This window comes from Zerene cesonia, chromosome 27, assembly GCF_012273895.1.
Source record: "Zerene cesonia ecotype Mississippi chromosome 27, Zerene_cesonia_1.1, whole genome shotgun sequence".
In the NCBI taxonomy this organism is placed as follows: domain Eukaryota; kingdom Metazoa; phylum Arthropoda; class Insecta; order Lepidoptera; family Pieridae; genus Zerene; species Zerene cesonia.
Window position 1 is genome coordinate 1424994 of NC_052128.1, and position 14570 is coordinate 1439563.

Here is a 14570-nt window from a genome sequence, read left to right on the forward strand (position 1 = left end):
TAAGATAATTATTTTATTAGTGCCAACAAATCTCATCAAGATCTGCATGGATTGATTTAATTATTGATTATAATGGTATTTTAAAAAGTAAGAAAGACATTAATATGTACTAATTTCAACTAAATCTAATTCTCGCTAGATTCCTTCGAGGTTATTTTCGTTGTTATGTAGTTAGTCTAATTTGTTTTTGTTTGACGAGTTATTTTGTGATACATTCTAAATAAAAATAAATTATTAATAAACTAAACATATCTAATAAGACATTGTATACAAAATCAAGTGTTATTTCAATTGCATTTAATTTTGTGCGATACTATTTCTTGCGCAAATACATAGTTCTAACAAATGGGTGAAAATGGTAAAACAATAAACATTAAAAACAATATCATATAACTTTTGTTTTATTTTATTTCCTCTTCCTTATATCAAAACCTGACATCGCTCAAACAACGGCACCTTCATAGACTAGCCGTATTTTATTAAAATTTTGCCGTTAATTACCACTATTTGTTTTCATTATTTTTATTATACGTTTGTATTTAAATACGAGGCTAGAGTTCTTCAATAGATCAGATTCATAACTTGTAATTGTAATGTAAATAATATGAGACAAGACACAGCGCTGGTTCATTTAGGATAGAGCTGAAAGCGTTCATAGGGCCCATGTTTTAAACATCATCAAAACGACATAACTTAATCAGATTTTTCCTTCATTGTATAAAAGAACTTCAATTGAGTCACCATCCTATCATGCTATATGCATTTTGCTCCCAATTTAGGGACACAGTCCTTTGGGTCTCCACGTGGCTAGTCGTAGTCTGCACCATGGTCAAGTGTGAGTTGACATGTCACGTGTCGAACTACATTCTATTGTGGGAGTCGAGCACGCTTCGGCACGAATTGGGCCAGCTCACACCGGAGAAGTACCACACCCCCACAGAAAACCGGCGTGAAATAGTGGCATGCCACTGTGTTTCGTACGGTGAGTGGGGGAGCCGGAGACCTATTTCCGAGACCCACTGCCCGTCTCCGGCTGGACATACATATCACAAAACAGTATAAAACAAAGTAGCTTCTGTCCCTATGTATGATTAAACCTTTAATATTGCACAACGGATTTTGATCGTAGTTCTAAAGGTTTATATGCATAACATCTATTAAACTACTCCAAATTTAACGCATACGAAGCTGCGGTCAAAAGCTAGTTTAAATATATAATTGATATGCAAGACGAATCAATATAGTCAAAGAAATTACACCTTGCTAGCATGATAGAGCTCTGGTTTTCATATGGTCAGAACGATGGCATGAGTACTTCATTAAACGTGAGTTATTATCAGCAAACTAATCTGAATGGTATTCAACTTGTCCAAGTTTCTACTACTCAATGAAGCAAAAAATAAAATAAAACAAAGTGTATTTTCTTATTTTTTATTTAACCACGCAATGATATTGCCCTGACCATAGACACCAGAGCAATACCAAAGCGCGCGCCTTCCGAAAACAATTAACGATAAGATTTCTGGTATCTTGCGCGGGCTCCGGGACCGCCAAACTTCTTGGGCTCGCAGCGCCGAGGGTCGGCCACCAGCAAACTCCTATCGTATTGGACGAGGATATCTTTGATTTCCTTCTTGGAGGCTTCGTCTACATCTGTAATGATAAAAAATCGAGTTTTAGAATCAATATTATGTTCGTTTTCTATTGCTTTATTTCAGTTTAGGTTATGTATTAAAATCAGATCAGTCGTAAAACTACATGTTTTTGTCAATTTAGCATGTAACTGAACTTATGGCAAGAAAATAGACTAATATTCCATCTCCACAAATTAAATTTTATTTTGAACAAATAAAGAATGGGATGGGAAACATGAGAGAGTAAGAGAATAGCATAATTGCACAAAATGCAGTCCCAATTGTTGTATTGATTTTAAATGCATGTGTAAGAAAACCTGTCCTGGCGATTTCGCAACGCCATAGAACATTTTTTGGAGACATTTTTCTTTTTTTACCTTTAAACCTTCCCTGGACTATTATGAATATATCATAACAAAAATTATCTAAATTAGTTTGGCCATTGTCAAGATAATGAAACTAATGAACAGCAATTGTTGTTTATATAGTATGCCTAAGGTATATATATATCAAATTATCAAATTCAACAATTTATGAGGGGATTTTTATTAATAAGAAAATACAGAGTTAAATAAAACAAAATGTTGTGATCATTTCAAACGAGCAAGGTATTGACGACACAAGCTGCTTGGTAATGTCACTGTTGATCTCCTTTCCCTGAAATGACTACCTTATATGATGACAAGGCAGCTTTGGAAGGAAAGGGATTTATAGGTCCTATAGAAACATTTACAAATTTAAAGACATTGCCTTATTAAAATTTTACGAAATAAAGAAATCCAAGAAGCCAAAACTAAGATAGTATTACTGTGAAATCTCATGGGAATGGACACTTGGCACTATGCGAAGACCCCAGGAATATCTATTTTCCTTTACAAAGCAAGCCAAACCCTCATCTAATAAACATTGAATTGAATGAAAGAAAAACTTACATTTCTGGTAAAAGGCGATAAGGGCCTTGGAAATGGCTTGTCTGATGGCGTACACCTGTGCTACATGACCACCACCCTTCACAGTGACTCTGATGTCCACTCCAGAGAACTTTTCCTGAAATATTCACCATCATATTAAAATATATGGTATAAACCACTGGTTTTAGTGTGAAAGAGTAATAATCATAGATCCATACAAACTTATATGGTAATAATAGATCTAGGGATCATGTAATGAAACAATAATTGAAGTGTATAGTTTACAATGAGTGGAATTAAATAATAATGCTTACTTAGGAACCGTTCTTAGAACTAAAGCTTTCCAACAATTTTAAATATCTTTTTGACTTGCGCACACTGAATTTGCATACATTTAACCAACAATTATAAAATCTTAAATAAACACCATTATCAGATAAATAACAAATTCTGTTGCTTGTTGATTCTCATCTGAAAATAGTTTACCTACAAAAAAAACGTGTGTGTGCGATTCACACACGATAGAAGTGAAACTTAAGTAAATCTACAAAAGAACAAGATAAATCTAATATATAAAATTCTCGTGTCACAGTTTTCGTTGCCATATTCCTCCGAAATGCTTGACCGATTTTGATGAAATTTTTTGTGCTTTTCTGGTATCTACGAGAATCGGCCATCATCTATTTTTCATACCCCAAATTGATAAGAGTAAGCAGCAGAGCAGAACAGCGTTTGCAGCTAGTGTATATATAAAATAGTATGTATATTTCGGTCTCATTCTTTACCGTTTTCTACATATTTTTGTATTTGTGTCTCTTACCTGTCGTTTTTTCCGTTGCATCAGGTTTGAGATCACAATGATTCTAAAGAAGTTTCACTTCAATTAACATACCTTGCCCAATAAGAGAATGGGTTCCTGTAGTTTGTACTGGAGAAGACGGGGCTCCACCAGGTCCAAGGGGCGTCCATTCACTCTGAGGACTCCCTGACCACGTTTGCAGTAGGCTACTGCTGTGGCAGTTTTCTAAAAATTATTGTTTATTAATTTTGATGTAAACATAAATAATAAAACAAATATCATTTAAACATTCATATAAGTGTAATATGTTCTTGTAAAAACAGAAGAGTATATTTTAACTTGAATAATTACTGGTTTCAGCCGATTTGACACGAAAACAAACTTCCGTTGCTTATTACTCGTAAATGGTATAGGTTATGTTATGCAGATAGAATGTAATGTTTACGCGGCTGTAGATAAAATATTTACAAATTACAGCAAAGAAACAAGTACCAAACAGAAGTCAAGACCATGATAGTATGATAGCGGAAATAGCTTTTATAAAAGTGTATGTAGTATTGAAATGATATTGGTTATACACAGAAATTCGTACGGGAAGAGTTAAAGGCCATAAAAATTTTCTTTGTTATCATTTATATTTATAAATTAAGAACTTGTAAATGTTACAGGAATATAATAAAATTATAGACAATACTCAGATAGTACAGATACGTTAGAAGAAATATGAAAAAACACGTGGACGCTATTGAAACACTCACCTTGCGGCCGAACACTTGAACGGCTTGAATTGGTTCACGCCTCACCTGAAATCGCGAAACAGTAATTACAAAACTGTAAAAAAATGTATAATTTTACCGTAAAATCCTCAAATAATTTTAATTTCTAACAACACACACCTCTTGCGCGGCAGCCATTTTGACAGAGAAAGAGTGAATTTCAACAGATAACAACAGAAAATAAAAATTAAACTTACACTATATATAAATTGACAGACTAAAAATTTATAAAACTTTTTGTTTGTCAATTTATATTTATCTTTAACAAAGTGTAATTAAATGCACTTAATTTAAAACAATTTGTAATGCTATAGTTTTAATAAAGATTTTCACTTAATTATTATAATTCTCTCAATAACGACATCTAGTGATCAATAGAATATTTGGTAAATGTATTACTTACACAATTCTACACTAGATGGCCGTACCTATGCTTGAATTACTTGAAACTTACTATGATTCATGCTAAGCCGGCACGTTTTGTTTTGTATTCCGAACGCGTAATCGTAGTTGTTGAGTCGTGTGGTATGCGTGTTGGTAGTTCACGCTTCGTTTAAGTGCGTCTGATAGCGCCAATATTCTCGCATGAGTGTATTAAAATCGAAACAAAAACAGTGTGAATAAAGTTACAAAGACAAAAATTGTGCGTCTTTGTGTCGTAATGAACGGTCTTTTCATTAGGACTTTACTGGATTTTAAAGAAGAAAATTGAAGGTATGTAATAAATTTCACTCTAATATTTATGTTTAAATTTTAGGACTTTGCAGTAAATTGAAAAGCTATTTTTAGTTTGTTTTTTTTTTATTGAAACAAAAATTACTCTGTTAATCGACACAATTATATGAACTTACATTTGGCTTTATTGAAATATGGGTTTATAAAATCATCCTCATCATCATTAAGTTTTAATGAATGTTAACCTTTAGATAATTACTAAATAAAAAGCAAAAACATGATTCATGTAGGAATGTGACCAGTCAACAAACGCAACCCAGTTAATTCGATATATTTACAAGAATACTTAGTTAAGTGACTTACACTTAAACTGGATTAATAATTAAACCTCAGAGAAGGAAACTTATCCATTAACTGGAAATTCGTGGTTAAATTTGCGTATGGGTTTTCGACAATATGTAGTTTTTAAAAATCCCCAAAATTTATGAGGGTACCTTGCTACATATATGTATATTATGAAATAGTTACTTCGTAAGTGATAGATTTTAAATCACGGTTAAGTCGGTAAAGATTTAATTAAAACTGGTTTAATATAATTACCTTATTGCAATAAAATATATTAATATATTTAGCGTACTTAATTGTTAGTTCGTAAAAACTTGCTACAATAAACTATTTTTTAGTTTATTGTAGAAAGTTTTAAATTAAAACAACTAAATAATATGAACCCTCTTTAGACTCTTTCCTGGGTTCAAATGAAATGCTGCATTTTTTAAATTTTGTTTTTTATTTACTTTTTTTAATACACTTCATTGATGAATTTTGTGTTTGAAAGAAAATTTATATCATTTGGTTCATTTTAGAATTTAGATTGCTACCTTCCCCCAAGGACGTCGGTGACGTTTTTATAGAATATAATATAAGACAATATCTTCAACTGTAATAACAGAGAAAGTTAATTAAAAAGTATTTTGTTTATAACAAACATTTATTCACATTTGGCTATAAAATGAAATGGAATGTATTCTCGCAATTTATACGATGATAAAACAGTTTCGAAGGTATATTATATCAATTTTTAGTCTATCTATCGATGAACTGTTGTGTTATCTACCTTAAGTGGGCCAAATCGATTCATAGCCTACTCTGATACACTTTTTAATGCAAGAAACATATCGGTCGTACAACGGTTGCCGACAGCGTATGTATGGTTTCCTGTTAGACTTGGTGCTAAGCTTCCATTTTGGACGGAATGGGGATAACAAATAGCACAATTTGTTTTATATTCTACTTTAGATTAATATTCGTGTATTGGAATTTGTATATTACGTATTGCAAGCATTTTTACACGCTATATATCTAAGATTTTGGTAAAAAATACTCATATGAACTTCTTGCTTTCGTGTGGCAACGGCATATATAAAGCCCGCGGCTTTGCGTAATCAAAGGAAAATAGACAGTCCCGGTGTATTCCCCGTATTTTACATGAAATCGTAAGAAGGAAGCTATATTTAATCAACCAACTATTACCAACTATAACTAACAAAAGTAAGCATTTTATCCGATGAGTGTACCATCTACCAGCACCGATGCATTAATAATTTTATTCCAATCACTTCTATATACAGTTCCTGACCTGACGCATTTAAAAACCTTTTTCGTCTTCATTACTCGATACCTATAAATTGCATGTATCGCGAAAATTGCAGTCTTTTTTTGAATCACCTAACCTTACGTCCTGGTCACTTAACAATCTATACTAATATTATAAAGCTGAAGAGTTTGTTTGTTTGAACGCGCTAATCTCAGGATTTACTCGTCCGTTTTGAAAAATTCTTTGAGTTTTAGATAGCCCATTTTTAGAGGAAACTTTAGGTTATATATGTACCAAGGGCGAAGTTGGGGCGGACCGCTAGTGTAACATAATTTTATTATACCAAATTTCATAACGTATTTTGGAATACATTACATACGTAAAGTTTAACCATCCCAGTTTCCAGTTATATATAGTCTATTTAACGATAACTTTCATAAGAGCTTTTACTTCACGGTCTAGAGGTCATTGCCAGAGCTCTGAGATTGGGCGAGGCTTGTGCATTACTTAATCATAGGTCTTGTAATACGTACTGGGCACTAAGATGGCGCTTTAAGTTACAATTTAAAACATTTTAACACAAGTTATGTACCATTTAACTTAATACTAGCTGGATCCTGCAGTTTCTCTCGCGTGGTACCAAGATATAAAGTTGTCTATGTGCTTATTCGGATTGTTATGTATATCTGTAGGATATGTATACATATCCGATCAACAGTCCGCGTGAAAGAGTATCAAAAATTCATACATTCTCATTTCTTGCTACATTTGCGATTATAATATTAGTGGGATCTAATTTAAATAAATATTGTTATAAGACAAATAGAAAAATAATGAGTTTGCTCCTATATCTTCTGGAATTTATAGAAATAAAATATAACTTCGTATTATAATGTAATCAGATACTTAGGGCAATAAAATCTTTTAATTGGTTTGTGTTCATAACTTTCCACTATCCTTCTACGCTCCTGAAGGAAGAATCTAAAGTAAATTTTCAAGATAACAATAATTGGGAACCAACTATTTCTTATTTTCGATAGATTCTCAGATTCGATATTACCCGATACGAAACCAAAATTATAACAACATCTATAACTGAATATAACAGTGCCTTCTGTGTAGACTACACATTTATCTTTTGCAAAATTGATTGTTCAATACTAAATTAATATTAATCTTAGATGAAAGTGATTTAAGAAATTTTGAAATGAATTCAATATTCAATAAATATGCTCATTTTCTATTCATCGTAATTTTTGCGTTTTAAATATATTTAAATAAGGTTTATAAATATTTATTTGTCTTTTCACTATTGCGTATTACTAGATCACGATTTAAACCCGTTTTATTTCGTTACATATTGCAGCGGCATTTTGTGTGACCGGTTGGTATGATAATCCTAAACGAGTATCCACATCATTTCTAAACTATTAACATACCCTTGCATAACCTGTATGAGAAAGCGACATGAACAATATCTCACACCGAGTTTAAAATATACAGAGTGTTATACTTCGATTCAAGTACAGATCTAACGTTTTTAAATCGGTTCAGTAGTTCCATACATTAGCGCGTTCAAACAAACAAATAAACTGATCAGACGTGCTCGACTGCATTTTTTTTTATTACTCGATAGGCTTTTCGACTTTTCAAATAATGGACGTAATTATTTTTATGTTCGATGAGAAATTATTGTCATTAGGTCCCATTTTAGAATCTAGATTGATATGGATTATCTTTATATTGGTATCCCATTGGTGATATCAGTTAAATGTTTTTATTTGATTACAGATTTATTAAATTAGGCACCGACTTATCTAAATCGAAAGAGAATCCTACTTCCTATCCTACCCTACTATCCTACTAATATTATAATGCGACTTATTATTCTAACAAGACATTAACTCATCGCTTTAACATGACTAAACTACAAAACTACGTCGTTTTCTTTATTCTTCACGACCAGAGGCTGGTATGAGTCAAACTCGAATCATTATCCGGCTTTGAATATTCTGTAAAAAATGTAGTAAAAACTCTAAACTTCCGTAGTTGTAGGTACCCTAACTACTAAGGAAGTTTGAGTTTTTAAGAATTTGATATTAATATGGTATTATTTGATATTTGTAGATTATAGTAAACAAAGGCTTTTATAATAGTCGACTCAGGTAAAATTTATGGCAGTTATCCAATTTTTAAACTGTCTTATGGCACTCGATAAAAAACATTAAAAACAATATAACTATAAACTATTTAGTAATTGCAATATACTATCTTTCTTTGGTTGTCTGGGAGAGATCGCTTATAGCGACCAGACCGCCCTCTGTACATTTTAAGTTAACTATTGTCACTTCTAATTGTAGTTTTTATGGTGTACAATTAATCATTTTTCATTATACAACAGTTATCAGTTTTTATAAGTTATACCTATACATAAAATATCTACCACATTCTTTATCCATGATGCAAATAATATAAAACAAACAGGAATTCAGTAACGTAAACAAAACAGATTTATCCGAACACGACGAATATCTAAGCAATTAGCTCGTGTTACCGTAATACAACACTATCATAGCAACCCGACGATGCCTACAATGCACTATCACCGTCGGTGGTCGATGGCATACTTACTGGTCATCCGGTGTTGATATTTATATTATTATCTACTAATAGAGTAGTTATTTAATACTCGTGGAACTGATTTGATTTATGTGCATGAAAATATTTGAAATATTCATTATTTAATATAATTAAGTTGTTATTGGTTAATTAATATGTATAGTTGCTTTTGTTTAATGTCATAAAAAAGGGCGGTTAGGGGGGAACGCTAATAATATTATGTGAGTTATTTATTCTCAAACTAATAAAATATTGAAATATTTAGTTTCTAACTAAAGTTCCTGTGTTCTAGACTATTTAATACATTCTCTTACAACAAATGCATACGTGTAATCTATCTATATATAGAAAATTCTATTGTCACAATGTACTATAATCCTCCGAAACGGCTGGATCCATTCTGATGAAATTTTGTGCATATCGGGTTGGTCTGAGAATCGGCTAACATCTAGTTTTCATACCCCTAAATGATAAGAGAAGGCAAAATAACGTTTGCCGGGTCAGCTAATAAGAGATTTTTCTAAATTTGTGATCTTGTGACGTTGGAAGGGGTAATCTCTATATCTACTGAAAATATTTTAAAAATTATTTTACAGTCATTATCTATTTATTTTATCCCGGCGCAACCCGGGACGAGTGGCTTGTTATTAGATAACTAGACGCTACCTAAAGAGTAACATCTTATTGAGTTCATCTCACATAAACTACTAAATAAACGTTTAAAATTTATAAAAAGTACATCCGATAAGAGAATGTGGGACGCCAAAAATGTTTTAATTATGTACCTGCCTTAAAACATCTGAAGTTATCCGACACTTAACATGTCAACATGTGTGACTCAACCAATAAGTACTTATGTAGCTTCACACTCAATTTAAATTATAATTCGTCCATGCATTTATACATACATAATAAGTTAAAGATATTTGTTGCATTGTTTGGAAAATAATCTTACCTAAATTCTTGTAGGATTTAGTGACAAATCTGTAAAGCGTATATATTTAGATAAGTATGACTGAAGTACAGATATTCTAGTATGACATATAAATCTAAACAGCTACTGAAATGTATATTTAAATAATCGTTCATTTCCGAGTCGGACTCCCAAGGGTTCCGTACAAGTAAGCTAAAGAACACATACAAAAAAAATTGGTCACCCACACACCATGGCAAACAAATATAATATCATCTGGTAACTTCAACTGTCTATCACTCTTATGTCTCATTTATGAGATATAGCCTGCTGGCTGACAAAAGGATAGACAAATAGTGATTTTTTTTTATTAAATTACTGACCTTAAATTCCTATTTAAGGGTATAACGGGATCCTTCCTGTTATACCCATTGAGTACGGTACCCTAAAAATTATCAGTTTTCCCTATATATCAATAGATTCCCTGATTCATCGAACTGATTACTTATCCATAAATTAATTGGAATTATTTCAATATTCAACTTACTCAGTATTTAATTTCGCCTCTTAACATATTTAAAAATTATTAATATAATATTATTTTAATAAGTATATATGTATATACCTTAACGTGTATTGTATGTAGATGACATACAATTACAGAGATAAAGTGACATGACGAATAACTGCTGTGATGTAAATTTGTGTTACATTTCATGCATTTATTACTGTATCGGTTATATCTTCATTTGCGTTGCGTTAAATTCGGGTTAGCAAATCACAGTTTAATATTTATGCATCATTGTTAATCGTTAATAATTATTAAAAGAAGGATTTAATTCATGGATAAAATGATGCATATATTTTAGAAATAAAACGTGCTTTAATTATAAAATATAATTCGTATCATTTGCTCTTATACAGCTTCAACATACGTTAGTGTATAATTTAATCTTGGCGATTCTAATCAGGAATATTATTTAAACTCATAAATTTGTATTGCCACTGATAAGTATACAAAGTTGAAAAACTATCCCTTAAAAGTGGGTCATCATCAAAGGCCACATAATTTAGCAATCACATAGGTATAATATTTGTATGCTAATTTATTTTAACGATGCAATTATCATGGCATTTTTGGAATCATATTTACCCCTTATATATTTAAACGAAGGGACGGCCCTTCGAAAAGTTAAATACATATAAATTAATGGGAAAGCTCATAAAATTTCTCCCATTACAGGTCCATCAGAGCGCAGTTGTGAAAGTGTGGACACGTGAGTCAACCCGTCACATAATACCTACTTTTAAGTACATCTTAGAAGCCATATTAGTACCGTACTTAGAAACGCCTAGACAGGAACTCATAGTAACAACATAGAAATGCAGCTAATTAAAAAATATTTCCTTCCATTTTTTTTAAGTTAATGAGTATACGTCATAGATAGATCTTTTTAGCTCGTAATTTTAGCTTCACCTGTTTGTTTGTAGGTTTGTATGTAACCACCTTTTGACCCACTTGAAACTGTCGGTTTTAATCAAACTTTGTACACTTATCAAGGATTTGTGATAATACAATAATTTCATGAGTATAAATTCATTATTAAGATTAGGATCGCCAGGACTCAATAATTTCCTTACACTCTGAGAGCAAGAGACAATTTTGTTGATTCTGTCATTAAAGTGTGATTTCATTAACTTCAAGAACTACCTTTAATAAAATAAGATACTTATTACTGTCCTCGGACAAACTTTGTCTGTGAAATGGGAATGAGAAAGTTTGGATAGATATTTGTCATTCAATTGAAGGAAAAGGCAAAACCTGAAGAAATCAGGCTCTGTGATACATCATAATATTATGTATTTATAATCTGGAGTAACATTTAATCTGGATACCACGCGAGCGCAGTCAAGGTCGGATATTTTTTTTAATACAATCGACGCTTTTTTGACCCGTCACGACGAGTGACATCATATCTCAAAAAAATAATTAATTCAGGCAATTCTTAATTAAAACAATAATTCTTGTGACCATGAACTCTTGCTTTGTTCTCAAGACTAGCTTAAAACAAATGATAGGACGAAACAAATGCATATTACCAACAAAATATTTGAATAAAATAAGTTGGAGATATCACTAAACATGAATCACCCGGTAAAACTTATTGAAATTTATAAGATAGTGCACCTTCTCGGAACATATCCGACATTCCCCAAGAATCAAACACTGAACCGGCTTATGAATGAAATTCGTCACCGATGACTCATAGATGACTTTTACGATACAAATTTTGCTCTCATTTTAGCGTACAATGCTTTAAAACTGGTTTCAAAACTTACAATATGATTGTATGCGTCATAAACAATAATAGGTATAGTTACATTTAGTTTTTGTATAAACACGACTTTTGCCTCGTTAAAAAACTGTCAAGTTTCCCGCCATTTCTAACCTTATAATCGTGTCTAATCTCGTTTGTTGTTAAAAACATGTATAGCTACCGCATTTGTTAACCGGATGCCACCGTAAATCACAATAGATCATAGGCATTCATACAGTTTCATTTTAAACCAATTTAAATCTACATTTGTATGTAGATACAATATTATTTCCATTGAATGGATTATATAGAGCACTCCCTTAAAAAAGTAATGAGTTTACACATATTTGCTTCCACATTACTGGAATTTATTCATACACTTAGGGTGTTGAATTAACTCCAATATTCAATATTATCCGCTTATTCATAATAATTCTCGTATCCTTTACGAGCCAAAGTGTTAGTTATTACCTTCCTAATGATGTTTTGATCACTCAAGGTGTTGTCGAAGATGTTAATATAAGTGCAGGAAATATCACTCTATTGATTTTCGTGTGAATGTCTATGACTGTAATTTGCTGGGTTGAGTGTACCATTACGGTTCTCTCACGTAAATTATGTTAAAGTATTAAGTGGACGTGAGAAATCTTACCGACTTAAATAAATTATCATTTCAATAATGGTGTTATCAAAATGAACGCTACAGCTTAGCCGGAGACATAATTTTATTTGTTCGTTTTCAATAATTTTGCTGCAGTTTTTAATTGTTTATAAAAATAATAACAGTCCATGCACATTATGATTCATAAATAATGTATGAATGTATAAAAAGAACTTAGTTGAAGCTCCAGTTTATTACCAGTAACTCACTGCATTGTCTATTCTCAATAGTAACCTCAATATTTCATAGACAATTTCTTGTAGACGACGCGGGAATAAACACGAATTCTAACCGTAAATATCATACATGTACATTGTACCTATTGCATAATTACTAGACGCAATATACCTTACAAGCATTGCATTTTTTCAAACGATATTAAGTCGAAATTATCATGTTCCATACTTGCGTGCAAATGTTCGTACTATACGAATGTTTGCGATTGTTAATAGTCGAACCCACAAATGTGGGACGATATTTGAAAATGTTCTTTCCATACTCTATTGTTTGTATACTATGTTGTTTACAAATAATCAAACAATGTACGAATATTCGTGCCACGTATGAAAATAACATTTTACATGCCGTCCTAAACTAGAAGGTTTGCGTATTCGCGCGAATGTAGAAAATGGATACCCAGCAGATATTGTGTAATAGTTTTGAGTTAATCACTGAGAAATATAGACAGTTTAATTACCTATGAAATTTGTTAAAAATGATTAATGCTTGCGTGATACACAGCTGTATTTTATACATTCACATACATTATTATTTCTACACATTTGACGTTTAGTAGAACTGTTCTAAAATTTTATGTTTATATTGCAAATAACAATTTAAACATAATCGAATTAGGCTCTAACCTATAAATTATTTTTGCTGTACTTCGTATTTGTTTTTGAGTGAGTTAAGTACTTCCCCCTTAAAAGTACCCTTCTATCGCTTCTCGGCCTTTTGGCTAAGATCAAAGTGTAGTAAAGTACCCTTCAAAAATGGCTATGATGAAATATTATATGAAGTTACTTACACGAACAAAAACAATCGAAAAATAGAGGTATATATTATGAGCTTGTTAGCAAACTGCGGTCTGTGCGTAATGCAGCAGCGAAGTTCGTCCCGCCACAATTACGTGATTGGCATCCATAGTGTTTCATTGGGATTCTAAAATGGCCGTTCATCCAGTGACAGCACATTGCGTTTGATTCGTTGCGCGGCAAACAGTATTCTAAATTTAACTTTGCGATCTAAGTAAACGATTTCCACGAAAGCATCGTTTATTCATAGCCATCTTCCAATGCTGGGGTATAAGGGGCGAATAAACAAAAAACACGCAATTTATAAGTTCGTACGACAAAGCTTTTCATTATGATATATAGTTAAAATAAATACGTAGAATCTTTCTTCGATTCTTTCTTACTCTATAAAGCAAAAATAATTGCTGATTACAATTTTTTGTGCAGATAGATTGCTGGAATGATACTTTTTAAATTTGCTATATTGTGCCCATCGCGGTCTCAATAAAGTGTAACAAGTGATTAAAAACAACATAAAGATTTCAGTAATGAGGACGTTACATACGTCCTCATTACTGAAATCTCTCCCTCTCTCACTATTGCAACCTTATTTACTGAGGGTGAAACAAGACCGTAAGAATAGGAAAAGTCTTATTC

The 14570-nt window shown here is 31.9% G+C and overlaps 2 protein-coding genes across 3 annotated transcripts in view; one reads left to right on the forward strand and one right to left on the reverse strand.

The window, feature by feature from the left end:
- Positions 1 to 1417: 1417 nt before the first annotated feature.
- Positions 1418 to 4314, reverse strand: LOC119837383 (40S ribosomal protein S16). Its single transcript, XM_038362951.1, has 5 exons — positions 4241 to 4314; positions 4103 to 4147; positions 3438 to 3569; positions 2567 to 2681; positions 1418 to 1653 (listed from the first exon to the last, which is right to left on the reverse strand). Exons 1-5 carry the CDS (start codon positions 4256 to 4258, stop codon positions 1508 to 1510), a joined length of 456 nt encoding a protein of 151 aa, XP_038218879.1. The 5' UTR covers positions 4259 to 4314; the 3' UTR covers positions 1418 to 1507.
- A 273-nt stretch (positions 4315 to 4587) lies between these two features.
- LOC119837316 overlaps positions 4588 to 14570 on the forward strand; it is a 28508-nt gene continuing 18525 nt past the window's right edge. Inside the window, exons 1-2 of one of the 2 annotated variants that reach the window (XM_038362836.1) lie at positions 4588 to 4834; positions 11165 to 11198. The gene's annotated coding sequence lies outside the window, so the exon portion shown is untranslated. The remainder of the gene's footprint in view (positions 4835 to 11164; positions 11199 to 14570) is intronic. The other variant, XM_038362837.1, reaches the window with a different exon arrangement.

Excerpts from the sequence above, each read along its gene's own strand:
- LOC119837383 (XM_038362951.1), bottom strand. Across the intron at positions 3,570-4,102 it reads TTCAAGTGTTCGGCCGCAAG|AAAACTGCCACAGCAGTAGC; the intron begins GTGAGTGTTTCA and ends AATAATTTTTAG. Across the intron at positions 2,682-3,437 it reads CCATTCTCTTATTGGGCAAG|GAAAAGTTCTCTGGAGTGGA; the intron begins GTATGTTAATTG and ends TGAATATTTCAG.